The 26,916-nt window shown below is 39.3% G+C and overlaps 1 protein-coding gene across 4 annotated transcripts in view; it reads left to right on the forward strand.

The window, feature by feature from the left end:
* Nucleotides 1-26,916, forward strand: part of ZMYND11 (zinc finger MYND-type containing 11) — a 105,136-nt gene that overhangs the window by 75,170 nt on the left and 3,050 nt on the right. For 2 of the 4 annotated variants that reach the window (XM_084306837.1, XM_084306838.1), the window contains 11 exons: nucleotides 1,010-1,171; nucleotides 10,839-10,916; nucleotides 11,342-11,434; nucleotides 12,913-13,000; nucleotides 14,228-14,283; nucleotides 14,939-15,016; nucleotides 15,573-15,691; nucleotides 17,502-17,709; nucleotides 19,558-19,626; nucleotides 21,444-21,716; nucleotides 22,827-23,012. In XM_084306837.1, coding sequence (XP_084162963.1) covers nucleotides 1,010-1,171; nucleotides 10,839-10,916; nucleotides 11,342-11,434; nucleotides 12,913-13,000; nucleotides 14,228-14,283; nucleotides 14,939-15,016; nucleotides 15,573-15,691; nucleotides 17,502-17,709; nucleotides 19,558-19,626; nucleotides 21,444-21,716; nucleotides 22,827-23,012 — 1,410 coding nt within the window. The remainder of the gene's footprint in view (nucleotides 1-1,009; nucleotides 1,172-10,838; nucleotides 10,917-11,341; nucleotides 11,435-12,912; nucleotides 13,001-14,227; nucleotides 14,284-14,938; nucleotides 15,017-15,572; nucleotides 15,692-17,501; nucleotides 17,710-19,557; nucleotides 19,627-21,443; nucleotides 21,717-22,826; nucleotides 23,013-26,916) is intronic. The other 2 variants (XM_084306839.1, XM_084306840.1) reach the window with 1 other exon arrangement.

Consider the following 26,916-nt stretch of genomic DNA (forward strand, 5'->3'; position numbering starts at 1 on the left):
TTTAGTCAAGAGCAGGAGTAAATTTTTTCAGAGATCTGAACCCATTGAAAAGTGACATTTGACATTAAAAGGCATAGGGAGTTTTATCTGAGATGTGACAGTTATTTTGTCTTCCAAGTGTAGGGAAAAGTGTGGCATTTCAGATAACACAAACATTTAACGGTGGCCACTGGCAATTCTGTCTGGTTTTAGCACTACAGATTCCTAGAGCAAAATTCTTCCTCCAAATTATATGCATGCTGCTCTCATTTACTTCAGCAAAGCTTATGCACATGTTTCAAAGGTCAGAATTTGGCCATTGGGGCTGAATTTTCAAGAAAGAGTGTATTAAAGACATCTGTGCATCAACAGAACCATATCCTTTGTTTTCTGTAGGACATCTCAGGAAGAAGCCTAGTGCTGTTGGGCACTGCAAGTGAAACTGTTTCTATTTTTTGAATTGTATTGGGATTGCTTAGCAGAAACATTTCTTGCAGTAATAGGTTCATGATTTCATTTATTCCTTGTGACTAACACTTTGATACTGAAAAGTTGTCAGTTTTAAGAGAGTAAAGACTGGAAGGGGCCACCCTTCTGAATAATACAGTTGGCAATATACTGTAACAATCAAAACGAGAGGAAATAGTCCAAGGAAGTAGGTATGGTCTATTGAGGTGCACAAACTTTTGTTTGTAGTCTAATACAGAGAGGTTGACAACAGTGTTTTACACAAAGGTAGAAAACAAACCCACTTTTCACTGTGGACAGAGCTCATATTTGAAATTATGTTACTAATCAGACACTTGAAAAAAACTAAAACTTGGCATTCACATGCTATTGGAGTTAGTATGTATTAAATTGATGAAGATCTTTAAGCATGTAGATTTTCCCCTGTTTTTTAAACATTATATACTTCTTAAATTGTTTATAATGTCTAATTGCTGCTGGATTTCAAGACATATCAATTTTGTTCTTAGTTCCTGCAGATTTTGACAGAATATCATACCGAAATATTTTGTATTTTTTGTAGGACTGGGAAACAGAAAATCATGACTGGTATTGTTTTGAATGCCATTTGCCTGGAGAGGTGTTGATATGTGACCTGTGTTTTCGTGTGTATCATTCCAAGTGTTTGTCTGATGAGTTCAGGCTTAGAGACAGCAGTAGTCACTGGCAGTGCCCAGTTTGCAGGGTGAGTACCTATGAGCTTTCATGTGCTGATTAGAGGATTGATATTCATTAATAGTTTCATTAAGGTGTCCAGATGGTCTGGCCAGGTTAATGGATAAAGAACCAAATATTTAAACAATGGTACATATCTAGAGCATCTGTACAGAGATACCAAAATATGGTGCATGTAGCAGATGGTTATTTTTGAAGACTCCGGCAAGTTTTACTTATGCATTTGAAAGCACACAGTACATACTGTGTGGGTATGTGTGTACGGATGTATGCAATGTATGAATGCAGGATATGGTGGAAATCTTCAACACGAGTAAACAAATTGCTGTATAAGATGCTACTGTTTTTACTTAATCTCATTCTAATGAATCATAATGTATTTTTTTTTATATTTTGATGACTGCATTCTTAATATTTTATTGGAATCATATTTCACATTATAAAGCCATAATCATGTTGCTGACAATGGCAGTATCTAAAGCCATGGGGTGAAATCCTGCCTCTCACTTCTGCGCATTTTATTGGCACAAAAAAAGCCAATATGCATTTCACCCCTAGCATCTGTATCTCTACTGCTTTTTTTTTTACAATTGCTGTTCTTACAAATGTGGTAGGGAGACAGTTATTTCATATATACCATAGAAGAATGAGCAGGTATGTTGACTACACGTTATTAGAAGAGTAGACATTTGTCATGGTAGTGCTTGCTGGTACCTGGCCTTGAATCAGCCAGATACATCTCCTTACAGCTGTCATTTCTGCATAACCTCCCACAGTGAACCACATCTCTAGGCTTTCTTAAATAGGGAAAAATGCATACAAATGATTAAAATAAAATTGTTGGTATTCAAATGCATAAAAGTCTGCCAGTTGCCCTCTGCCTTGGCTTGCTGGAGGGGAACTCCAACTCCAACTCCCTTGGTAAAAGCTTAGATCTAGCTGTGGAGGACCGACCTTCTGTGCTGCAAGCAGTGTAAGGCTTCGGGTGCTTCCTAGTGCAGAGAAGCAGTTTTTTAAAACATGTGGATTGTTTTGTTTCAAAACAATACTTTCTGACTGCTGTTGCCTTAGAACCAGTTGTAAAAACCTGACACTTCTGCCTCAGCTTGGGAGCTCTGAGGGTTTAAGGAAATAATGAAAATAAGAAAATTGAGCCTGCCTCAACAAGTGAAAGGGAAGTAAGAAATAGTGGTGGCAGGGAACAGTTAAGAATAAGGACATGCACTGTATCTTCCTGCATTGAAATACCATCATTTAATTTAGCTACTCAATATTCCCTCTGTTAAAAACAACAAATGGTCATATATAGAAGAATTGCTTTTAGATTTTTAAATAAATCTCTTTAATAACGGTTGATTCTCATAATAAATATTGATAGCTCTTGTAAATGCTTAGATAAACCAGATCCCATCTCCATTCTAGTTTACAAACAATTTTAGATGACATTTTAAGCCACCTTGTATGGTGACTTAAAACATCTGTCTTGGAAGTCATCAGGGTGGAAGAGCTGAATCACTGCACGCAGTATGCGCAGATATGTAGAGGGGTCAGCTTTGAGATCGGTTTGGCCTTCATCCTAGAGCTTTGAGATCCTCTATGGCAGTGATATTAAACAAATGTTTACCTTTAAGAAAAAGCTATGAAACTTAGGCCAAAAATCAATGTTCCTTTTTTTTTTTTTTTTGCATATTGGTTCCCTTTTTATTACACAAAGTCTAAGGAGAGGTTTTAGGGTCTCTTACATACTTCCTGCCCCAGAGACCTTTGGCTTGCTCAGTGCCTGAGATAATGATCAACCTACTTATAAGAATATTGCCATCCTGAATACCATGGCATCCCTTTTCCCTTTGTGCTTGTATCTTCTACTCTCCTGGTAATTAATCCAACTCATTTGAAGCCCTAATTTTGCAAACTGGGACTTGCACAGTCTCTGGAAGCAAGGGAAAGGTCTTGTTCATCATGGGAATTAGCATATCCTGGTGTCAGGTTGCAGTGTCCTTCCAGTATTTTCCCCCCACCTTCCGAGGAGCTGACTGCTCTGATTTTATTTTAAAAGAGATAGAGAGGCCTATACTCAAAAAACTATGGTAGTTTAGAGAGCTCTGGCTGATATCCAGAGGACATAACAGAGCTTAACTATCTTGCATAAGGGCAATGGGATTTACTTTGCATTATCAGCAGTAAATATGTGTGTTCAAGAAAAGTAATAGCTGGGACAAAGAGATGCATATATTTATATGGTTTATTCTCGTGACTGGACATAGCACATTTTACCAGGGGATCTCAAAGCTCTTCACAGAGGTGAAATAGAAGTATGTTTGAAACCTTATATTTTGGGAGAAATAATCTAAGAGCACTTCATTCTTATGTAAAGATTACTTCTGTAATGCTGCCAAGGTTAGCAAGCCTTTGGGTTATTCGTTTCACAATTGCTGGTTGTACTGGTTCAATCAACCTGTGCAGCTTTATCTTGCACACTTGACTACTCAGAAACACCGTATAAAGGACATTGCTAAGGATTTGTTCATAATTTTAAAATATTTTTTCTCCCATACCGTTTATAACAGTTCCTTGCAAGCTGTGCTCTGAACTCTGTTTCCCTGCTGGCAGTTTTTCTACACTGCATCCATAAGCAAGAATGCCTAATTCCTGGCTTTTTTTTTTTTGCTTTTTTTTTTTTTTTTTTTTTAACTTTACCATACCAATCTGAATATTTTGTACCCTACATAACTCTCAGCAGGAGACAAGAGTCAAACAAAGTTCAATTCAAACCACATTGTGGTGATTGAAAGTTTTCCCTGGCTGCTGACTAATCATTGTCTTAAGTGAAATAAATTGGTATTATCAGCAAAATTCCTGGTAGACAGGTCACAAGAGGAGAACGGTATCAAGGGAGCTTAGAGATTACATTAGACTTTTCCCACTGCTGGAACGGTCCATTCAGTACAGGTTTAGTTTACTGGGTCTCTGAAGGATGCAGAAGACTTGTACATTTGTTGCTGCTCTTTGGTTAGATAAAAACAGAAAATTAATTTGCTCTAGTTGTTAATTTAGCACCTCGAAAGTGCAGAATGTACTGCAAAAATACTCAATTTTTTGCTTGAGAAATTAGATGTATACAAAAATCTGAATAGCAGAAAACTGATCCTGTGTCGGGTGACTGACTATGCTTATTTTTTTAAAAAGATAATTAAATAAAGTACTTTTTTGAGAGGAAAAATTCTGCATAATTACTTTGTTTGTCCCAGAAGAATACATTTTTATTTGTGAAACAGAAAGTAAGAATTATTCATATGGTTTCACTTGACTCCTAGTTAATTTTTTGCAGTCATCTGCTCATGCATTGATCTCCCATGCTTGTGCTTTACAAAGAATTATAACCAATTTATCTATTGTAGTGGGTGGTTCAGTATTTCTCTGTTTTATGTATATGCAAGTGAAGTAAACTGTAGATCTTAAGATATCAAATGCTGTGCTGATACATATTCTATAAATAGGTTGTTTCTGAGTTCTGGTACTGTGCTGAGCATTTCATAGGGTACAAAAAATACACCATCATGCAGTTCACAATCAACGTTAGACAAAATGTGACAAGTGAGAGTGACAAACAGTGGAAGGTTACAAATGTAGAAATATGAAGAGTACTCAAGTGAAACAGATCAAATAGTTAGATGGGGGATCAGTCACAATAGCTAATATAAAATACAAGAATGGAAGAGAGAATGTGGAGAATTATGTTGACTTTATGGGGTGCTATGGAAGAGGCAAATTCTTTGAGTTTGTTAGATGACTCATGTGGGTTGACCTCTGCAGGCAGCTGAGCCTTGAAGACCCACTCACCTCCCCCCAGTGGGATGGGGAAGAGAATTAAAAGAGCAGAAGCGAGAACACTTGTGGGTTCAGCTAAATACAGATTCATAGGTAAAGTGAAAGCTGTGCGCACCAACAAAGCAAAATAAGGAGCTCATTCACAACTTCCCAGCAGCAAATTGCATCCCTTTCCAGGAAAGCAGGTCTCCATTGGGTCTAACAGAAGACAACCAGTGTAGCTATGAATGTTACCACTTATCCCTTCCTTCCCTCCAGCTTTTACTGGTGAGCCTGATGTCCTGTGGTGTGCAATGTCCCTTGGTCAGTTGGGGTCAGCTGTCCTGGCTGTGTCCCCTCCCAGCTGTTTGAGTGCCCCCAGCCTCCTCGCTGGCAAGGCAGCTCGAGACATAAAAAGTCCTTGACAGCTTACATTGCTCAGCAACAGCTAAAACATCCCTGTGTAACCAATGCTGTTTTGGTCACAAATCCAAAACATAGCGCCACAGAGATACTATGAAGAAAACGAACTTACCCCAGCCAGACCCAGTACGATAACTGCATGACACATTCCCTAAACAGCACCTGGCATTTGTACACAACAAATAGCAGTGAATTGGGTGGTGAAGGGAGGGCCTAGTACAGGACCCATGGTAGCACCACCTGGTTTGGTGCACACAGCCTAGCTCTGAGGAGGTGCTCGTGCTCAGCAGGCCTCTCCCGTTCACCTTACAGCCCCTGAAGTAAATCAGGGAGACAGCAGAATTGGACACTGCATAGGACATACTTAATAAAGCATTTTTTCCCACAGTAGTGGGAAAACTGGGAAGCCTCCACGTAGAGGAGCCTCCTGCCAGCTTCTCTGTGCACATAAAAGCATATTTAATTTATGTGGTGCTTCTTACTCAGAGCTACTGAAAGCATCGTACAAACTGACTTGTGGATTCAGCTGTAATGTCTCCAAAAGCACCTAACTGTCTGAAAAGTCTCATGTAACTGCATATAGTCTTGAAGGAGGGAGGCCTTATGCTGTGTTCTTCCCAGGCAGTGGTTTTGGTGATCAGGCTGTTGTTCCCTGTCAGGGCTCTGGTTGCTCTGTGACCCGTCCTCTGTGCCTGCATAACTTTCTCACTGGTGCAGAAAACCTGAGGGCCTAACTCAGGGCAGAGAGTTTGAGAGGATGGCAGAGAAGTAAAGCTTTCCATATATAGCACCAAATTCCTCTGTAAATTTAAGCCCTAAAAAAAAAGTTAAAAAAAAAAAAAAATCCGAGGGCCTGTGGGTGAAGAAGGGAGTTTGTAAACAGCAACAGTGGATAAATGTTAGATTTGTACACATAGCTCTCCTCAGTGGATGCAGCCCTGGAAACCTGAATTGCTTCTGAAAATGGAACTGGTGACTTAGTAATGTGTATCTGTCATTGAGCAGCCTTCACCTAATCCATCACTGAACTTTTTCTCACCCATACATGGAGCTTTTCAGTGTGTGCACGCTTGATGGTTGAGGGAGGAAGGGAAAAAATTTGGTTAATGGGAGACTGAAAGGAGAAAATGTAATTTTGTTGGTTATAGCTAGACAGAATGCTGCCACTAACTCTGCACTTCTCAAACCTACACCATGCAGTCTCTATTTTTTTTCCTTCTCAAAAGGAAAATTGCAGAAACTGTAGCATAGTGACCTAGTCACCCCAGGAGTTGACAGCTACATGCTAACTCGGGGTGTGAAAGACAGTCACTGCCATTATAAACTGCTCCTGTAGGACAGAGCCTTGCTTGGAAGTCCCCCTAGCTGCTACCAGCCTTGTGTAGTCTTGTGGTGAATTCCTGCACTATAAGCATACCAGAAGTGACTGTTACTTACAGTCACACCTGCAGGCTGCAGTGTATTGCTGCCTTCTTTAACAGCCAAGCAGTATTATTAGTTTGGTATATTGAATACCAACAGCAATGTAAATCCAACCTTCAGGTACCAGCTTCTAAGAAATAGATGGGGCACAGTGAGTAAAGCATATAAAAATATTTCCTGTACCCACCAGCAGAGTTAGGTTGTAGCCATGGCCTTCCACCTACAGGTCTCATGAATCTTCTACATGAGGATTGCTGTTGTCAAGTTTATGGCTTCACTCCTGCATTCACTATGTAAACATGTATGCCTGACCAAGCCTTTCAGTTTACTGTGATTCAGTGCAGAAAGGCCATGGATTTCTCTAAGAAATTGGTGTGATTTAAAATGCCTCCTTGCTGGGGCCTAACCGTGGTGGGCAGCTAAGCACCACACAGCTGTTCACTCTCTTCACCCCCTCTGCCCCTTAGTGGGGTAGGAGAAGAGGAAAGCGGGAGTAAAAGCAAGAAAACTTGTTGAGAAGTGGAAGAAGAGAGAAAATAAAACAAGTGATGCAAACAAAGGCTGGCTATTAGCTGAGCAAAAGATGGCTAATGTCCCTAAACACTCGGTTTTCTGTTTTTATTGCTGAGCATGATGTCACATGGCATGGGGTATCTCTTTGGTTAGTTTGGGTCATCTACCTGGTTGTATCCCCTCCCAGCCTCCTGCACACTATTCACTGGGGATACGGTGAGAAACACAGAAGTCCTTGATGCTGTGCAAACACTGTTGAGCCATAACTAAGACATCAGTGTGTTATCAGCATTGTTTTGGTCACAAGTCTGACACACAGCACCATACCAGCTGCTGTGAAGAAAATAAACTCCACCCCAGCCAGAACAAGTGCAATCCTTATATTAACATGATATGTCCTACAAAGAGTATATCTGCTAGTATAAAGATCCTCAAACTTCTCTTTGGGCTGAACTGAGTCTTAGCAGCCTCTTTGAAATAAACTTGTAATTGAGCAAGGGTTGCAGTAGTGTGTCTCAGTAGATCTGACTGGGGGAAAGGATGTGCAGTGGATCTTACCACTTCTACAGAATCACAAGCCATCATCATTGTTTGCCTTTCCCCAAAGTAGGAAATTAAGAGACCTCATTTGCATTTGTACTTGCTTTTATATCACTCTTGCTATAAAAGGGCCCAAAAGTGGGTACATTTTATTGTGTCAGAGCAAAACAATTAGATTTTATGTAAATCTATGCCCCATCTAATATTGTCTATTTTCTTGCTTGAAGTTTTTCGAGTTTGGCTTCCCCAAGAACACTGCAAGTCTTCAAAATACATAATTGTTTCATTTTTTATTATTTTGTTTTGTTTTCTTTTAATTACACATTTTCAGCCATCTTCCAAACAATGTGTTAGTGGTACATCCTAGAGGGCTAATCTTTGCTGAAAAATGAATAAAGTGGTTTGATTGTAACTTTCTACAGAGGGTGAGTAACCTTGCCATAAAAAGACATTTTGCTTGCTGGTAGGCTTCTATTCCCTAAATTCATTACCTTTCAATATTTAGAACCTGAAGATCGATTTTTTTCTTAAAATAAATCAGTGTAGGGAATTGAAAGAAAAGTGGAGAAAATCAAGTTTGCCCAAATTGGCAAGCTAATTATATCATTTTCATTGGTGCTTAGGATGATATTAATTGCTGACATCAGTAATGATACAAAAGCAGCTATCTTTCTTTCATTACAATCTGAAGGATAAATCTGTAAACCATCCATCTTAACACATTCTCTCACAAACTGTCTTGCCCAGCAGGCATGAAAAAAGGTTCACATGAATTTCGAAATACTTGGATGATAAATTCAGAGCCATGTCACAAAAAGAGGACTAGTCTCTGCAAGTCAGTTTTATTGTGTCCTAATAAGTCTCAATCTGTTAAAATGCTGTGTCATTAGCAAGCACACAGCACTCTCTTGTCTAAAACGACAACATGACAGCGGCATTTCATAATGCAGAAAATTTAATGCACCTTTAGGTTTCCATTGGAGTAGGACTGTTGTTTTATGCAAAACTGACTAGGTGAATTGAATGCAAGCATCGTGCACGTTCTCAAGGCAGACTGCTGCGTGCCGTGTTTACTTTCAACGTGAACATACAGAAGGTGATTCAGACATACGGCACAGAGTAGAAGTCTGTCTCATTCCAGAGTTTGGGCGGAAGGTCTGGGGATGATTAACACTGTGAAAATAATGCTTAAATGTGATAGAAGTGTTAGAAAGCCCTGCTGCTGGCCCTTTCCACAATACTGCATTTTACCTAATAGTGGCAGTGTCCTCTCAGGAACAAGCTATCGTGGTATTCTGCATGCTGAAGTACCCGTGTAGGTTCATCGTTATGGGGCAGAAGCAATTAACAGTACAGCATATGCCATGTTATGGTGAGGTAGAAACATTTCAGCACAGTTTGAAATAATCCTATGCATACCGTTAAGCAATTGAATAAACACCTACCTTGGTAGTGCTGTGTGCAATTTTGATTTAATTTAAGAAGGTAGTAAGTACAGTCCCGAGATGAATAGCTTACATGCTTGCTGTAGCACAAAAGCCAACCTGTGATTTCAGGGTTGTCAGTGTCTTTCATGAGGAATATAAGCAGAGGAGATTTGGTCAAATTTCTTTTTTTTTTTTCTTCTTTATTTTTGTAGTAGTGTGTAACTTATACTCTGCTAAGTAAATATGTAACAGTAGCTGCTCTGTACTCAACATATCTCCTCCCTCTATATGTTCAGGGTCTGATATGAATGCTTCAGTTAAAAGTAACACACTCCTAGTGATTAAAATAGTTCATAAGCCTCTTATCTCTCGTAGCTACCTATTAGGACATAGAAAACTGGATTCTGTTTCTTCTTGTGCATCATAAGTAATATTGTTTGCTAAGCAGCATCTGCATAAGTGTGCAGATCTTGCTAAAGACCATGGAAATTTGAAGAGGCAGGTGTAGCAGAAAGAGTATGGTCCCCGCAGTTTGCATACAGGTGGTGATGTGATGCATGAGAAAGGGAGAACTCAGCTTGGCACTCAGCGTATTCAGACGTGCGAGGAGGAGTACACATTTTTTATAGAGACTGAGAATGACTGCAGGATAATAAGCCTGGAACCCATGCTGTTGATTCACTGCGCTTTTGTTTTGGAGAACTCTTGTAGGCAAGAGCAAGGAGGAGATAGCACTCTTCAGCTAGTTGTTGTAAGGCCACGCAGAGCTGTACGCACAGCCGCTGTGACCAGAGGTTGGAAAGGCTGGTTTGTAGCAGCACACTTGGCATCTGAGAGCCACTTGCTTTTCAGCAGCATGTTTTCTGCTTCCCACTAGCCTGGATTGACTTTGAAGGGTGGGGGTGAGACTCTGTACTAGTCCAAGATGATGAAAAGTTCTGGGTCCTGAACTGTTAAAAAGAAGCAGTCTGTGCTCCAGAATCTGAATTAGATTTCATGAGGGAAGAACTGCAAAAAATAATAACTGCGATATTTCTTGAGCGATAGAAAGAGTTTTTACTGGCTAGAGCAATCCTGTATTTGAGTCCATCCTAGACAGAGTCTGTTTGCCTAGTAAGCACATAATTTATAGATAGTAATGGATATAATTTTTTAAAATTATTTCTTATTTTATTGAAAATATAAATGTCTTGCTAATTAAAAATAATAATTAAAATACTCCCTAAAATGCCTTTCTTCATTACTGTATTCTAATACACTTTTTTATGTGAGAGGTTTTGACAAAATAGTATGAATATAAATGGAAATAAAATCTGTAATTCTATAGTTGAAGTCCTCATAATTCAAAGCAACACGTATGATTGTTATGATGTGTTAATGTTACTGATTTCCCAGAAAATATTTTCCCTAGAAAAAAATGTTTGATATATACTGTGATCCAAAGTTACCTTTTCAAAAAAATGTTGTGACGCTGATAAAATTTTTGATGGATGAACTTTGAAGTCAAATTTAAAATAATAATATGGTCCTGTTTTTCTTTGACAGAGTATCAAGAAGAAAAACACAAGCAAACAAGAGATGAGCACATACCTGCGGTTCATAGTCTCTCGTATGAAGGAGCGGGTGAGTCTGAATCAGGAAAGTTTATCCAAGTGTTGGGTTGCACTGTAGGGGATGTACTGCAGTTGGTCATGTGTGACTGTGCTGGAAGGAGGGCTACAAGAGGGTGTCATTTTATTTCCCTTGTCATAAGCAGTGTGTGTATTTCAACATACGTTTATCATGTCTCATTGCTTAGAGTAGTATCATTCTGGCAGGAATAGCTTATGCCTTGGGCATAAACTCTTCTGAAGACATGGGTCAGCTCTTCTGAAATGGACATTTTTCAGGTTTGAGATGCATGTAATGTGTAAGACTGTAGAGGAATAGTTGTGCTTTGTGTGTTCCCTACCTGAAATATTCCAAGCTATTGCAATTTTTTAATCTTTTGTGTATGTTTTAAGCAGATTCTCAATGTAATAACTTGCACTGTCTCATGGTCCTTTCAGGCTATAGATCTAAACAAGAAAGGGAAGGACAACAAACACCCAATGTATCGGAGGCTGGTGCACTCAGCTGTTGATGTTCCTACTATACAGGAGGTAGAGTGATTTGCTTTCTAACTTTCACATTGTTTATGGTGTCTTATCAGTGAAGATAACCTTAAGGACTAAAACACTAATCCTGTTTAATTCTCCTCATTATGAGTATTTCAGTATAGTAGCCAGCATTGAATATTGGACCTTAAAATTTCATACTTCTCCTTATGAATAAGTAACCAAGCGAAAACATCTTGAGTGGTGCCTAGTTTTCAGACACAGAATATCCTCAATCCATTTTGTAGTAAGATTTTGCTAGGAGCTGCAGGTAGCTGAAATCTTTTTTTTGAAGTATGCTTTATCTAAGTAACTGAGTATGGACTTATGCGCCTGTGTTTGCATATCTGGCCCGATGTTTTTGATCATATTCCAATTTTAGTCACTGAGACATTGTTTAGATGTCAACTTTATAAACATCTGAATGACTCATAAAGAACCAATCATTTTGTTGATCACAGAAAATGACTTTTTTTTTTTGCATGTTTTGCATTAATGGTTCCAAAAATAAAGTTCTAGTAGATATTTTTTCCTTTTTTTCTGAACTGAAGGTCTGATCGTGACTCATGTAAATGAACTACACATGGCCAAAATGGATGGCATATTCACCTATTCATTGCTGCAACTCGCTTGCTATGGCGTGCTAGTATATATTGTCCTTTACAACTACAGATGTAAAAAGCCTTTGCTTTATTATTGTTATTGAAACATATGGATAAACAATAGCTACACTGACGGTTTTGGAGACAACCACTACTGGCTTGCTTGAAGTACCAGCAATACTGGTGGAACCTGAAAATTGGTCAGGCTTCCCTTTCGCTGTGTCACCTTCATCCACTTCCACAGAAGGTCTTTTTGGCCTTGGTAACATCCCAGAAAATGAAGATTTTTTGTTTGATGATTGGAATTCTCATATATATTCTTCATAGTGCATAACTGAAAAGACTGCATTCCTTACTAGACCATGCTAGGAAAATGAACTGGATGGCTCCCTGTAGGCTTTAGTTATGAGTTTGGAAGACTAAAGCAATCAGCCTTCATCAGAAAGCACTCGCTGTCAAAGGAAGATCCTAGAACTATAAAAGCAGTCAACATCAATTTGAAACTAGCATGTATTTTATGGTATAAAATCTTTACTTCAGGGAATATACCTTCATTTGAACAAGTGTCCTAGGTCACATCTTATGATGAACCTACTCAGACTTGTTATAACTGAGAGGATGTTGTGTTTTTTTCTAACTTAATCAAACATGAAAGCACCTGTTTTACTGCTAGGCTTTGCATAAAGGAACCACTGCAGCCAGTGTTCAGGTACTAACAAACCATGTCAAAGACATATGAGTGTTACTTCTGTATGCAGGAAAGGCAGCATCTGATCTGTATTGCATAATGCAGATTTCCATGAAGGCTTTTTTGCATAAAACAGGTACAGCACTTTGACAGTGTTTTCAAAGCCCTGTGTTGTTGTTTTTTTTTTTGTATAGAAAGTAAATGAAGGAAAGTACAGGAGTTATGAGGAGTTCAAAGCAGATGCTCAGCTGCTTCTACACAACACAGTGATTTTCTATGGAGGTAAAGTGCTACATTTACTACTTGCATTATTTGATTTATCTTTATGTGTAGGAAGCTCACAAGTTAAGGATTGAATTTGGTATAATATAATCTAAAGTGTAGATAAAGTCGTTTGAGAGGCCTTACAAACCTTACAAGGGAACTTGACTTACTGCAGGGTTTGCTCTTGCCCACCTTCTACACTCCTATTTTCACCCTTTCTGGCTAAGCCTGCCAGTGGGAATTTACAACTTTGCCGTCCTGTTTGTTCTGCAACCTAAACTCTGAGTCAATCTACACTACAGATTTCTTCCAGTGTACATACATTGTTCTAGAGTGGAAAGAGGTACAATCTCTGATGTGCTGTATCAGCAGAAATGTGCACTACAGGTGTGTGTGTTGGTTTTTTTTTTTTTTTTTTGCTTGTGTGCAATACCTGCCTTAATGCAGTAGCATATAGAGCTACATCCACACTAGAAGTGCCCTGCTGGTGCCATCAGGAAAGGGTCATCAGAAAAACTGCCAGCCGCTGGGAAGGTTTTAAGTGATTATTTGATAGGGTGGGACAGCCTGGCTGGAAGGGAAAAACACCACCACCGCTTTTAGAAGCTATAGCCATGTCCAGTAACAAGGTTCTCCAGAGCCATCATTTCAGTAAAGATGTGGTTCTCCCCCACAGACACCTCAAGGAAACTGGGAGGAGACTGAGATCAGTCTACTTGCAGCGTCAGACAACCCACAGTTGTTGACAGGGAGAGATGTGAATGTGCTAATAGAGAAATACGCAGGTGTAAAAGGAAACCCATCGTGATAAATACTTTCTGAAGCATTACTTTGAGCAGAATTTGATTGTACAGTGATTTGAGCAGAAATTGATTGTACCTGTGTTCCTTCAAGTGGTGATAGCAGAGAACCATGTTTTAGGGCAATTGTTAAGACATTACCAGAGAAAGGAACTGGATCCTTATTAAAAGCAACCCTGTGTCCCTGCTGCTGCTCCTCAGATTTATATTTGTATTGTTCAGTTTAAAAGCTCCCAACAGTATTTTTGCATATAAACATAAAAGAGCAAGCAAATACAGAACTGATCATTAGAAAATTTTAAATGGAAGGGTTATCCAAGTGGCTGAATTATGTTTTGTATTCTAAAGCAAGACAATTGCAGCATGAAAGTCATAGCAGCTGCAAGTCTTTTTAAGCATTGTGATCATACTGTGATTGTTCATAGTCTTTATTTTTAATTTATAGCGGACAGTGAACAAGCTGATATAGCGAGGATGCTTTACAAAGACACATGTCATGAAGTAAGTAGTACCAAATAAGCACAATATAGACAAGCTATTTATTTTTTTTTGTTTCAGAATCTAGGAGAATGATTCCTTCCCATTAAAAATAAAAGAAGGATGTGAAATTCTAACTGCTGATTCAGAATTGCTTTTCTTTTTCTTTCTTTTTTTTTTTTTAGTTTTGAAATAGTGTAGTAATACATGATTGGAGTAGAAATAATTGTACTTGCTAGTATAATTTCAAACTGAAGTGGGATTCCTACCAAATTCTGTAACTGGCATTGAAACATTTGTCAATGTTCAGAGGAGACCAAAAATATAGCTAGGGGCAGCTGTCACCCTTACTCTGTACAGTTGAATAATTTTTTTCAGAATCTGCTTTAAATATTGATGAATTTAAAGAACTATACTTTGCATTTTAGCTTTAATAAATCATTAGGAATTCAATTAGTCCCTCCCCCTCTCTTGTTTTTCAAAAGCACCAATAATGTTTCTGCAGCTTGTCTTTCATCTGCTCTCAAGTCACTGTTTCACACCTCATTTACACAGACAGAAGTAACTCCACCCAATTAGAAAGCAGGACTGAAAAATTCTACCACTTAAGAAACAGTTATACTAGTGAGGTCGTAGAAATAGGGTTTTTGGAGCTTATTTATATGTTTTTGTTTTTCAGCTGGATGAACTGCAACTTTGCAAGAACTGTTTCTATTTGTCAAATGCGCGACCTGACAATTGGTTCTGCTATCCTTGCGTATGTTGCTGACACAGATTTTTATTTGTTTGCTCTTCTCTATAAATACCTGCAGTTTTGGTGTCGTTAGTCCATTGAATGTGCATTGAAGTGCATTTCTGTAAGCGTGTTTCAAATATATAGTTAAGACTCTAAATCTAGATTTTTTACACAAACAAAATGTTGATTGAAGTTCAAAGCTGTAACAATACAGATAATAAAATTCAGTTATCAGGCAGTTAAAATGCTTTTACAAGGAAATAAAGAGCTTACAGAAATAAAACTTTACTCCTGCAGAAAGCTATAAAGAAAGACAAGTTTAATTTGGGGGGCGTTTAAGATCTCTGCTTTCAATAGACAGTTACACCCTTTTCAGACTTTGTGGTTTTTTGACTTTGATCCAACCAATATATCTAACAGGCAAACGTGTATTGTAAGGAAATAAAAATGAAAACAAGCATTAGACATAAACAGCAACCATGTTCTTAAGATGCTAGTATAGTATTACAGTAAAATATTTGTGGGAGGAATTGGTCTAATACTTCATATCCAATAATAAATACTACATTTTTTGCAGATACCTAATCATGAGTTGGTTTGGGCCAAAATGAAAGGCTTTGGGTTTTGGCCAGCCAAAGTCATGCAGAAAGAGGACAATCAAGTCGATGTTCGCTTTTTTGGCCATCACCACCAAAGGTAATTTATTAATTCCATGTGCTGCTTTTTCCAAACAATACTTAAAAGAGTTTATCTCATCTATCATGTTGTAAATCCTGGCTTAGCTTGTTGCCAACGCTAGAAAGACTGAGTATGATGCCATAATTGTTTCAGAAAGTTTAAAGCTCAGTCTAACACATTCAAAGTTGCCAAATGGCTCAGAGATTCCCTTTCCACAGTTGCCATAGGGATGTTACTTAATGCCATTTTAATTAAAGAAAGCAAATGAACTTCTGTCCACAGAACTGTTTTGTCAAATCAGTAGCAGTCTGCTAATCCAGGCCAAGGTAAAAATTGGACAGAAACGTACTCCTACTACCAGCAGTATTGACTGTGCAATATTCTCTTGTGAGCAGGCACACTACAATTTTATGTTTTAATAGCATAATACATCACTAATGTTTCAATCTCAATGCTAGAACATTGATGGAGTTCCTGCTGTGAGATGGTCTGCAGTTTCAGAGAAAAAAAAAACTTCAGATTGGAAACTTCACAGCTTTTACTTCCAAATTCAGTTGTCTTTTGTTCAGTGTTTGGGGAGGGTTATAGCAGTGGATGTACTGATGTTTTGTTTGTTTGTTTGTTTGTTTTCTTGTTTGATTTATATGCTTATATGTGAGCAGAGGAGATATTTGCAAATGAACTTATGGTTGTTGGGAAAATGGAAAATTTTGGAGCATCCCGAAAGAGCCTAGAGTATTCAGTGATGGTATTATATGAGGCTGTTTATTTAAATTGCCTTTAGCATAACTTGCACACCATATAACATGTTTTCATTTGCTGTGAACTACCAAGATTTTCTGATAGACATAAAGTGGGTAAAGGATCTTTATTTGTGTCACAATCACAGAATGTTTTACTCTGAATCTGTTTGCAAATGCAGCTTCCCTCATTAGTAGTTTTGGCATTAAGTTCACACAGCTTCAAACTATTAAGTAACATGACCATTGTGGGATGAGGTGCTTGCAACTTTTCTTAAACGTGTGCTGGTAGAAAAGGCAAAATACCTGTTACTAGAGAGTCATTGCTTAGTTAATGCACTGAAAAATAAAAGGCTGAATTCCCAGTTGGTATACATTAGAACTGTTTCTCTAACTTCTCTGAAGTGATATTTATGTTACAAGAATTGAGAATCTGACCACAGATACTTAATTTGTTACTGTATTTACTCTGTTATGTAGATGTGCATGGCAGTAACTCTTTTTCTTTAATATCCAGTGCTGCTTAGTATAACCTTTCAAAATGTCAAGAGCTGCCCATCTAACTCTATGAGGACTCTCTGAAAATATTTAAGAGGACAAAGTACCTTTGGAACCAAGTCACTGGCATGAATTCAATTCAAAAGAGCATGACGATCCCTGTATGAGCTCTGTCCTGATAGACGGGATCCAGCCACAAAGTATCTATATTCCAAGTGATAATTTGGCAGATACCTTGACACTTTTAGTAGAGAGGTCAAGGGCTAAATCAGATTAGAAAATGAACCTTCAATAAAGATGCTTCTGTGCCTGACTCAGGGCATTTAGCAAGAGAGCAGGGAGATGGGAGTGCTGTTGGTGCTGGGAGAGGTTTGTGGCTCATCAAAAATGAGAGAGAATTTCAGCCATAGCACCCACAGATAGTAAGTGCTTATAATAACACAAATGTCTAACAGTATGCAGCACGTCTTTTCAAACGTAGGAGACTGTGTAAATAGGAATTGTCAGCTATTTTGAAGTCAGTATTTCAAGTCAAGATCCCTCTTCTGTATTTAATGTTTCTGAACCTGTCTGTACCGTGTATTCAAAAGGGCCTGGATCCCCTCTGAAAACATCCAAGATATCACAGTTAACATCCATCGGCTGCATGTGAAACGCAGTATGGGGTGGAAGAAGGCCTGTGATGAGCTGGAACTGCACCAGCGTTTTCTTCGTGAGGGAAGATTCTGGAAATCAAAGAATGAGGATAAAGGGGAAGAGGAGGCAGAGTCAAGTATCTCCTCCACCAGCAATGAGCAAGTGAGTGCCACCACAATGTTAGCAACCAGGGAAAATTTATTATAGGGTACAAAAATGACGTATCTTTGATTAATCTACTTTTATATTAGCCTTGTGCTCTGTCTGCAGTTTTATGGTAACTGTAAGAAGGTTCAAAGGCTTATTTTCCCCATGTTTTGTAGCTTAGTAATAGCAAGCATGTAAAGTTTTTCTCTTTCCTCATTTTCTCAGTCGACCTCTGGAAGGTTTCAGAATCTTTGTCACCTACAGCACCTTGATGAGACAGACCAAGATTTCTAAAGTTAAACTGGCATGTTCAAGTTAAATGTCACGGATATCAGATAGACTGCAACACTGCCTTCTTGGACTCTCATCAAGGGACAGTCCCGTAGCTGTTCAGCCTTTTCACAGCTGGAGTGTGTTCCCTTTGGACTGTATTCTGTGTTACAGATCCTTGAGTAACACCAGCCGTGACATTTTCAGCCAGTCCAACTAAAGTTAGGTGCAACCATGGCACTTCAGGAGCATGTGACCAGCAACTGATTAAAGTAATTCAAAAATAATTCTGCAAAACAATAAAAAATGATGTTGCTTTAACAAAGGTGAAGAGCACAGAGGTCCAAGATAGAAAACTTTGCATTGCCATACGGAAATTCCCATATCAAAGCTGGTCCTTGCTAGTCATTCGTTGTCCAAGAGGGTGTTACATACTCACTGGCTTGGCAGGAAGATTTTCATAGCTTGCAGGATGCTTCTCGGTATTTTTGGCAACCTCTTCCCTGGCAACATCTTTCTTCATTTAAAACCACCAGCCTCTCTCTAAGTCTGTATTTTAAAAGATCGGTGTGTTTTGACCCACTTCCTCTGCCCTTTGGTCCAACAGGTGTATCATCTAATTTGTGGCTAGAATCTTACAGTTTATTAAACTGAATGTTGCTTTAAGGGGATGCTTCTTACCGAAGCTATTTTCTCTTTTTAGCCTGGTTTGCTTAGCTAGCCCTTTGTAGCCCCTTTTATTTAATGTTGTGCATATAGTCATGCAATAGTGTAGAGTGAATCAGGAAAACAATCACAAATAATATTTATGAAAGTTAACAGTTTTGCCAGTCTTTCAAGTTTTAAAGTATCCATTTGCATATTTTCTATTCCGTCTCACCCATTCATCCTTCGTTTGGTTAATGCTTATTCCTCTGTCACTGGTTTCCCAGATGGAGAAACAGTAGGAGTAGCCATCAAACTCAGAGCTCTAGAATAATCTGCAGTATTGTATCAGTAACACTAGCTAGTACTGGATGCTTCAAAGTCAGGAGTAAGAACTTTACTATAAGCAATTGTAGGATAATATACCGTTCACTTAGATCTTATCCTTGTTTCTATTTGCTAGAGATTGGCTTTTTTCTAAGCCATGACATTTAATGACCCTCCATGTATACAATTACAATAAATTATAGCAAGTCCAGATAATCTTACTGTCTTTGCTTATATACATTTTCTTTTTGATAGTTGCTACTTTCAGGCTTCAACAAGATCTGCTACCTAATTATGAGTTGCTGATATCAGAATATTCCAAAAACCAATTTAATTTGCATGTGAAATGAAGCAAAGAATGGTTAAGGATATTTTGGCAAATACATATTGAATATTAGAACTTGTGAGTTTTGTTCTTTTATCAGATTATAGTCATCACTGATAATGTGGAAAGTTTACTGTACATGCTTCTCATTTAATAACTGTATTCAACTTTGTATTTGCTATATTAAGCAATTGCAAAACTCACAAAGAAAATGTTCATCAGTCATGTTACAGTGAATGCTACTAATATGAAGTGTTGTTTGGAATGATTCAGTATTGTTTCCTTAATGCTCACAGCTGAAGGTTACTCAGGAACCAAGAGCAAAGAAAGGACGACGTAACCAGAGTATGGAACTCAAAAAAGAAGTAAGTAACCTCAATTACACGTTTGCAGAGATAGCAAAATACTGAAAGTCTGAAATGGTAATAGATGCTCCTTTGGCTTCTGTCACTTTTTACTGGTTTTGTAGAATTAATCTTAGAAATTCTAGCCCCAGAGCTTGGTCTTCCTTGCCAACAAACATAATCATACCTGCTACATGCAAGCCTCTGGTGTCACTGTGGTAATATTCTGTATCATAAATAAATCAACAGTTCTCTTCAGAGCAAATTCAGCTAGTCTAGTAACTAAACAAAAAACAGCAATTTAAAAGTGTCTTGTGAGATCAAGAATATTAAGTTCATAACATGTCATATCCCAATTTGCCCACAGAAATTATTTCCTCATGTATCTAACTCACAGGCAGTGAACTGGGAGAAACAGTAACCTATGTTCATGTAACTACGGAACTGTGTTATTATGCTTGTACACAAGAGGGCAGTTGCTGAGACAGCCATAAATCTAGCATTTCCTAACTTTTTTGTACATTTTCCTGGCCTTGTTTCAGCTGCATTATGAACACTGAGAAAAAGTTGCACATAAGCACAGGGCTCAGGGCCCCACTACAGAGTCCAGAGCAGGCTTTGGCTATTTTGGCACCAGAGCTATGTGGGATTGCCCTGGTGCCTGAGATACAATTACTGCCTCTCCTAGTAGCTGGACACGTGCTTCCCTATTGTATCTGATCCTGTGGGGCTAGCTCTGCAAGGCACCTTCATCGATGTGGTGGTAGTGGCACACCTCCCTTGTCCGTAGCTCCCCGAGGCACAAACTATATTTGAGCGCCAGAAAGGGAGAGTGGTGTCTTTCTTGGACTACACTTTACGATGTCTCATCATTTTAATTGCACTTTCTGTCAAGCAAATGCTGTGATTTGCTTCATTATTTCTGTCTTAACATTTGCTTTCTTAGTCTTGTTTACCTTTGATCAGTGATCCAAAGGTCAATCAGAGTAACCTATTAAAGAGAAAATAGTTGCAAAAGGGAACACACAGACTCTTGGTTGGTGTAACAAGTGCCCCATCACACAGATTACAAGTTGAAAGAAACAAACAATGTGTATCAGTGTCTTCAGACACATCAAATATCACCAACAGTTTGCAGGGATATTACTTCTATCTGTTCTGAAGAACAGAAACAACTGATTTTACACTGTAATAACATGAGAAGCTAAACTCGGTACAGTACACTAGAGCAACTATGATTTCTTTCTTGATAATTGTGTAATTACAGAAAGCTTCTGTGGTCATCCAAGTCTAGTTCTATATTATTGGAAGCAAGACCTAGACGCTCATTAGTCTTTCATCTTCAAAGCACCTTTGAAGTACTAATCAATCTTTGCAGCAGTTCTATGAAATAAATGGAATATTACAGGCTCCAGCAGAGCCTGTTGGGCCAGAGTAAGCCCAGAATTTGCCAAAAATGTTCAGGCACCTTGGCCACACTGTTACAGTTTCTTCAGAAGTAATGGTGGAGGGGAAAAAAAATGTGGAAACCCTTTACTGGTGCCAGTGGGTCTGCAGCGATTCAGCATAGCCTCTGGTATTCTAGGGGTGGTACTTTTCATTGAGGTTGGAGAAGTGAGGGTGGTGAGTGTGGCATACTGATGCCATGTGTGTGCTTTCTTCAGGAGAGCTCCTAGCCGAGATCAGAAAAGCCTGACCAGAGCCTCCCCAGTAACAACAAACACCTTTTATATTAGTTGCCCTGTTGTTAGTCAGATAACATTTTTTCTCCGGGGCAGCTGAGAGTTAACTTGTTCAGTTCTGATATCTGGATTTGCGAGCTTGTTCTTTCTCTGCAGGAGCCAGAACCTGAAACTGAAGCAGTAAGTTCGAGCCAGGAAATTCCCACAATGCCTCAGCCCATTGAAAAAGTTTCAGTCTCAACTCAGACCAAGAAGTTAAGTGCCTCTTCTCCAAAAATGCTGCATCGGAGCACCCAGACCAGTAACGATGGAGTGTGTCAGAACATGTGCCATGACAAATACACCAAAATCTTTAATGATTTCAAGGACAGGATGAAAGCTGATCACAAAAGAGAAACCGAGAGAGTTGTGCGAGAGGCAGTGGAAAAGGTAATACTTGTCGAACACCACCTACACTCTGGTTTGAGCAGAAGAGATGTGGGTTTTTTTTGTTTGTTTTGTTTTGTTTTTTGTTTGTTTGTTTGTTTGTTTTCACATTCCTTTTTACTTTTGTAACATCCACTCTTCAGAAACTGGGTAAAAACCCTTTTCCAAAGAGACCACATAAAAATAGTCGTCAGTATTGCTTTTCAGGCCATTTCTGTACCAACAGACCTTAGTTTAAACAGGAAGCTCTTGCTTTTTTTTTTTTTTTTTGATTCTAGTCCAGTGGAGTTAGTTTGTGATCCAGAAGTGAAAGTGATTGTTCATTCATGATTATCCTTTTCCAAAGCCTTCCTTTGTCTCCATTGTCAAGTGTGTTTGCAAACAATGACATTGTTTAAATGCTATTCGTAAATAATTCTTCCGTCAATCTTCTGACCTAAACATTAGATTGGTTGAAAATTGTTTGAATTTTCTCATCTAATGATACACTGTCAAAAATTTTGGTACCTAAGTCTGAGCTGGTCACCTTTGGCTGGAGAAAGCAGGACAACACAGAGAATGATTTATCTGACCTCCCTTAAATGCCTGTCTCAAGATAAGAATTTCCTCCTGGAGGAAGGACTATGAAATGAATGTTGGGGGTTTAGATGTCCTGTAGGACTAACACCAAACTTTTACATACATAAGCAAGGGCAAAGGAATCCCACTGACAATGAGTATTAAAAGATACCTCTAACTGAACTGAGGCATGTTTGTATTTTCTCTTGTGCCCTTGCTGTAAATTTATTTTGTTGTAGATTTAGAAAAGAAGAAGTACTTGTCTGAGATAAATAAATTCATAATTTTTTTAAACTGATATTTAAGAAAATGTACATGGAACCTGTGTAGCTGTTTTTGTAGTTGTGTTGCAGAATAGAACTATAATGACATTTTTATTGTGGACATCTCTTATGGGATGGAAGTTTTGTTATAGCTCTAAAGGAGATTTTTCTTTTCTGAATAGAAGAAATCTCTAATTATGTTACCCCCATGCACATCAGTAGAGGTTTAAAGATAGGTTTACTCCAATAGCTATGCACTGACTTGCTTTGCTGAATTACTTTCTTACGGCAGCTGCGTACAGAGATGGAAGAAGAGAAAAGGCAGGCTGTAAATAAAGCTGTGGCCAATGCACAAGGTGAGATGGACAGAAAATGTAAGCAGGTAAAGGAGAAGTGCAAAGAAGAATTTTTAGAAGAAATTAAGAAGCTAGCAGGCCAGCACAAGCAGCTGATTTCCCAGACCAAGAAGAAGCAGTGGGTAAGTCTCAAAAATTTATTACCAGACAATAATTGGAAATGTATAATGCAGACTGCAGGCCAATTGAAGGTGTTTTCTTCCTTTTAATAGCGTTGCTTTTTCACTTGTTTCTCAGCTATAATGTGTTTGTGTTTTTTTTTTTTCCTTTGTAGTTCAGCTTTTGAGTTTTCTTCACCTCCATATTTGACCTCCAGGTTCTGATAACTTTCATCTTATTTAGGTAGTGTTAATAGGACCATCTTCTCGAGTCCAACCAGTTGTTCATATCAAAATATTGTTTCTAAATGTTGCTAAACACATGCAATTGTACTCCATATCAGATAAATTTTACACTATGTTCACACTCCTTTGATCTCAAGGCCTGGAGAGTACCTAGAGAGTACAAACTCTGTCTGTATCTATTTGGATTCCCCTGCTAAAAATGCTGATACTGATGTAATTTTGGCCTTTTCCTCACCTAGCTTTTTCTGCAGCTCTTTTATGTTCTTGCATATTTAAGACATGACTTTCTAAAATTTATTTCCCTTCCTTATTCAGGCTTTAAGCCCGTATCTGTAGTATTGCCTGCTAAAAGCATGTTTTCATGTCCTTTAGAAAAGTGAAAACAGGCATCCAACTTACCATCCTGCAATACTACACGCTGCAAACTTTTCCGTTTTTTGTTTGTTTTGTGATTTCTTTTCAACCCCAAAGTGTGTTCTCCCAGATGGCTGTGCAGCATCTGCTCAAACACTGCAAGTCCTATAGCACTGTCCTTCTAGTCTCTAGCAGAGTATGAATGGAAACTCATTTTCTGAGGATCACTGAGCCTGGCACACATCCAACATTGTCTATTTCTCTGATAATTTTCAGAGAAGTAGGAAATGAAAGCGAACATTCACACTGCATTGTAATAGCCATGTATAAAATACAGGAGTGTCACTCTAGGAGTTTCCACTCACCTACTTTTGAGCTTTTGTGTTGCCAAGTGTAGCTGAGAAATGTGCCGGTGCCTTGCCACAAGATGGCACGCTCAGCTGAGCTGATGGACGGCCACCGTCCCAGCTGCTGCTGCTGCCTGGGGACAGCCTGGGCTGGCTCAGGGCTGCAGCAAGTTTTTCTTCCCCTGCTCAGGGCTGTTTGTTTGTGTTCAGCCTCATTACTCCTTGTTCTTACAGAAGAAACGGTGCCCCCTGCAGAGAAAACTGTGTTCTGTAGAGGAGTGAGAGACGTACTGAAGTGAGACAATAGTTTGCTGCCTATCACAGTTACTTTTTTTTTTTTTTTTTTAATAAAGAGAAATTACTTTAAATACCTTTTGAGCTCCTGTAGAGCTTTCATTTCTGTTCCTAGCAGAGTTTTACTGTGTGTGTCGTGATACTGCAGTGCTTGGGTGTCTCAGTTAGCAAATTCCTCCCTGTGTACCTGTCTCTGCAGACTCCAGAAGTTATTTAGGTCTCAAACCTGATCAAGTTACTGTGTTTAATTAGTCACCAGCCCCTCGTGTCTGCATGCGTGTTTTCACTTGTGATACATGAAAGGGAAACTGAATTGGCTTTTACCCCTATAAAACGATGTCAAATCTGCCACATTCTGTGTACACACGGGAACTGTTGCCCCATTCAGCTGACAGGCAGTAATTCAATCACAACAACTTGATCATGAGCCTGGGCTCTTCGCTATAGCTGGATTTTGGTTTTGGTTTTGTCTTTTTGTCTTTCGAAGGCAGAATTTAGGAAGGACACTCCTGAGGCTTCCATTTGTCTTCTCCAATGTGTCTTTACCATGTCCTTTACAGTGCCGTGGTACCACATCACTGCATCTTACCATCACGTGCGTGATGCCTCCTTCCAAGGAAGACAATTAAAGATACAAGGAGCGTTTGACACTCTCACCTTTTCCTACGGGCCCAGAGCTGTCAGTTACCACCTTAAATGATTGCCTTGTGCAGGCAGCTGGTTTTCATGTGGTGGGAGAGGGAGGGCAGGATAAACACCTTTGCATTCAGGCTGATGGATCTGCCTGCCAACACACAGCCTCGGGTGGCTGGAGCTGGTCCAATTACACAACTCCCCAGCGATTTGTCTTTCGGTGGTACTAATGACAGTCCCTGGTGTGTCTGTGGTGACAGTACCACTGTTGTACGCTGCTATTATAATAATGATACCTCCTTACTAAAATCTCATGTAATTAACACATACTAAATGAGTTTTGGTGGCTTTGCTTTTTAATTAGAACCAGAGACCTCTGGTTTTGCGTAATGCAGATGTCTAGGCTTGGGAATGCAGCTGCTATTATTCATACTCTATCTGTGTTTTTCTTATACCTAAAAAAAAAAATAAATCTGGTCAGAATAAAGGGATCACTTTGTTGGTGCTAGACAGGCACACGAGCACTCCTGAGGGCACTCCCAGCCCTCAGGAGCTAGTTCATGGTTAGAGAACCACATTTTCTGTTTCTCTAGCTGGTCCCAGTCCCCCTGGCTTAACCAAATTTCATTTTTATATCTCCAGAAAATTTGGACTTCATACAGATGCCCTCAGTGAATAGCAAATGAAAGGAAGAAATGAAAAGGCAGAGATAATGGTCATGGGTCTGCAGTGTGATGGTCAACAGAACCCGGGCTGCAGCGCTGCTCCCCTTCTGTTTCTTTTGTAGTTTCTCCTGGTTATTTTACTTGCACATAAGCATCGCTTAAAGTGGTGCATAGCTCATTGTTAACCTCTGTCTCCTACAATAAGGCTTACGTGTATATTTATTTTAACTTGCAACAGGTTGAAGTGGATGAGTTTGTCCGTGATGGGTGCTGTCTGAAACAAACCCCCACGTGGCTGAGAACATTTAGACAGAGGAAGATTCAAAGGGAAGGAGGCCTGAGGCTGGCTGGCATTTTGCCTTCTCTGCCACATATGCTGGTGCCAGCTCAGCTGACGCTTTATTTTCCTTTTTAAGGGGAGATATACATCCCACACATATGGCCAGCATGTGTACAAGGAACGGCAGGTTCTGCAGATCAGTTGTCCTCTCCTGTCTTAGCTTTTTTTGATCTCTCCGAGCAAGCAGATGTGAGCTGGTCTCGGGGCTGAGGCCTGTGCTGTGTGTAAGGGAGAGGTGCAGCTGTTCCCTGCACCTTTCCAGCAGATGATCCTAATGGCTCCCACAGGCTCACAGGCAGCCAGCAACATGAAAAAACAGGAAAACAGGCCTCGAGAGGACACTTGTTTGCAGACATTTGTATGTATAAACTTCCCTGGAGCTAAGATATAAAAACAAAGTGGAGAGGCTCCCTCCTCCTGCAGCTCGGGCAGTCCCTTCATCGCTGATGTAAATAAAGTTACTGGTTTAGCCAATGTAAAAGTCAGTTTCTTGTGCCTTTTAGTAGTGTGTAGGTTTGCTAAGTTTTTGTTTTGTTTCAAGGCAATTGGGTTTGTTTTCTTTGTAGTTCTCTGCTCTATTAATGCTGTAGCTAGACTGCAAAGAAAAGTAAATCCTGCTTTACTCTGTGGTGTGCATGCAGCCTGCACATTTCTCCATCCATTTCCCAGCATATGTTGGGTGTTTCAGACTGGATTCTTAAAAGCACTCTCTGATTCTGATTATGCCAAATTCCGAAGGACAAATCTGAGATCATTAGATTCTATTTTTCAAGGGTGCTGAGTTTAAGCAGCTCCCTTAGCAGTAACACCACTCAAATTTGTGGTGTTTTGTCAGAATGTTAATGCTTGTGCAGCACTCCTTTAAGGGGAATAAAACCAGCGGGAGACAGAGCCCATTGCCTATCTGGGTGCAACCTCCTCATTGACTACCAGCAGTGTTGACCTTGTTGTGGCCCCAGAGGCCACAGGGTTATTCCCAACTACCAAGGAACTGGGGGCACTCTGCATGTCCCAGGGTGGAAATCCTCTTTGCCTTGGCACTACCCAGA

The sequence above is a fragment of the Netta rufina genome (genome assembly GCF_964035555.1).
Source record: "Netta rufina genome assembly, chromosome: 2".
Lineage (NCBI taxonomy): Eukaryota > Metazoa > Chordata > Aves > Anseriformes > Anatidae > Netta > Netta rufina.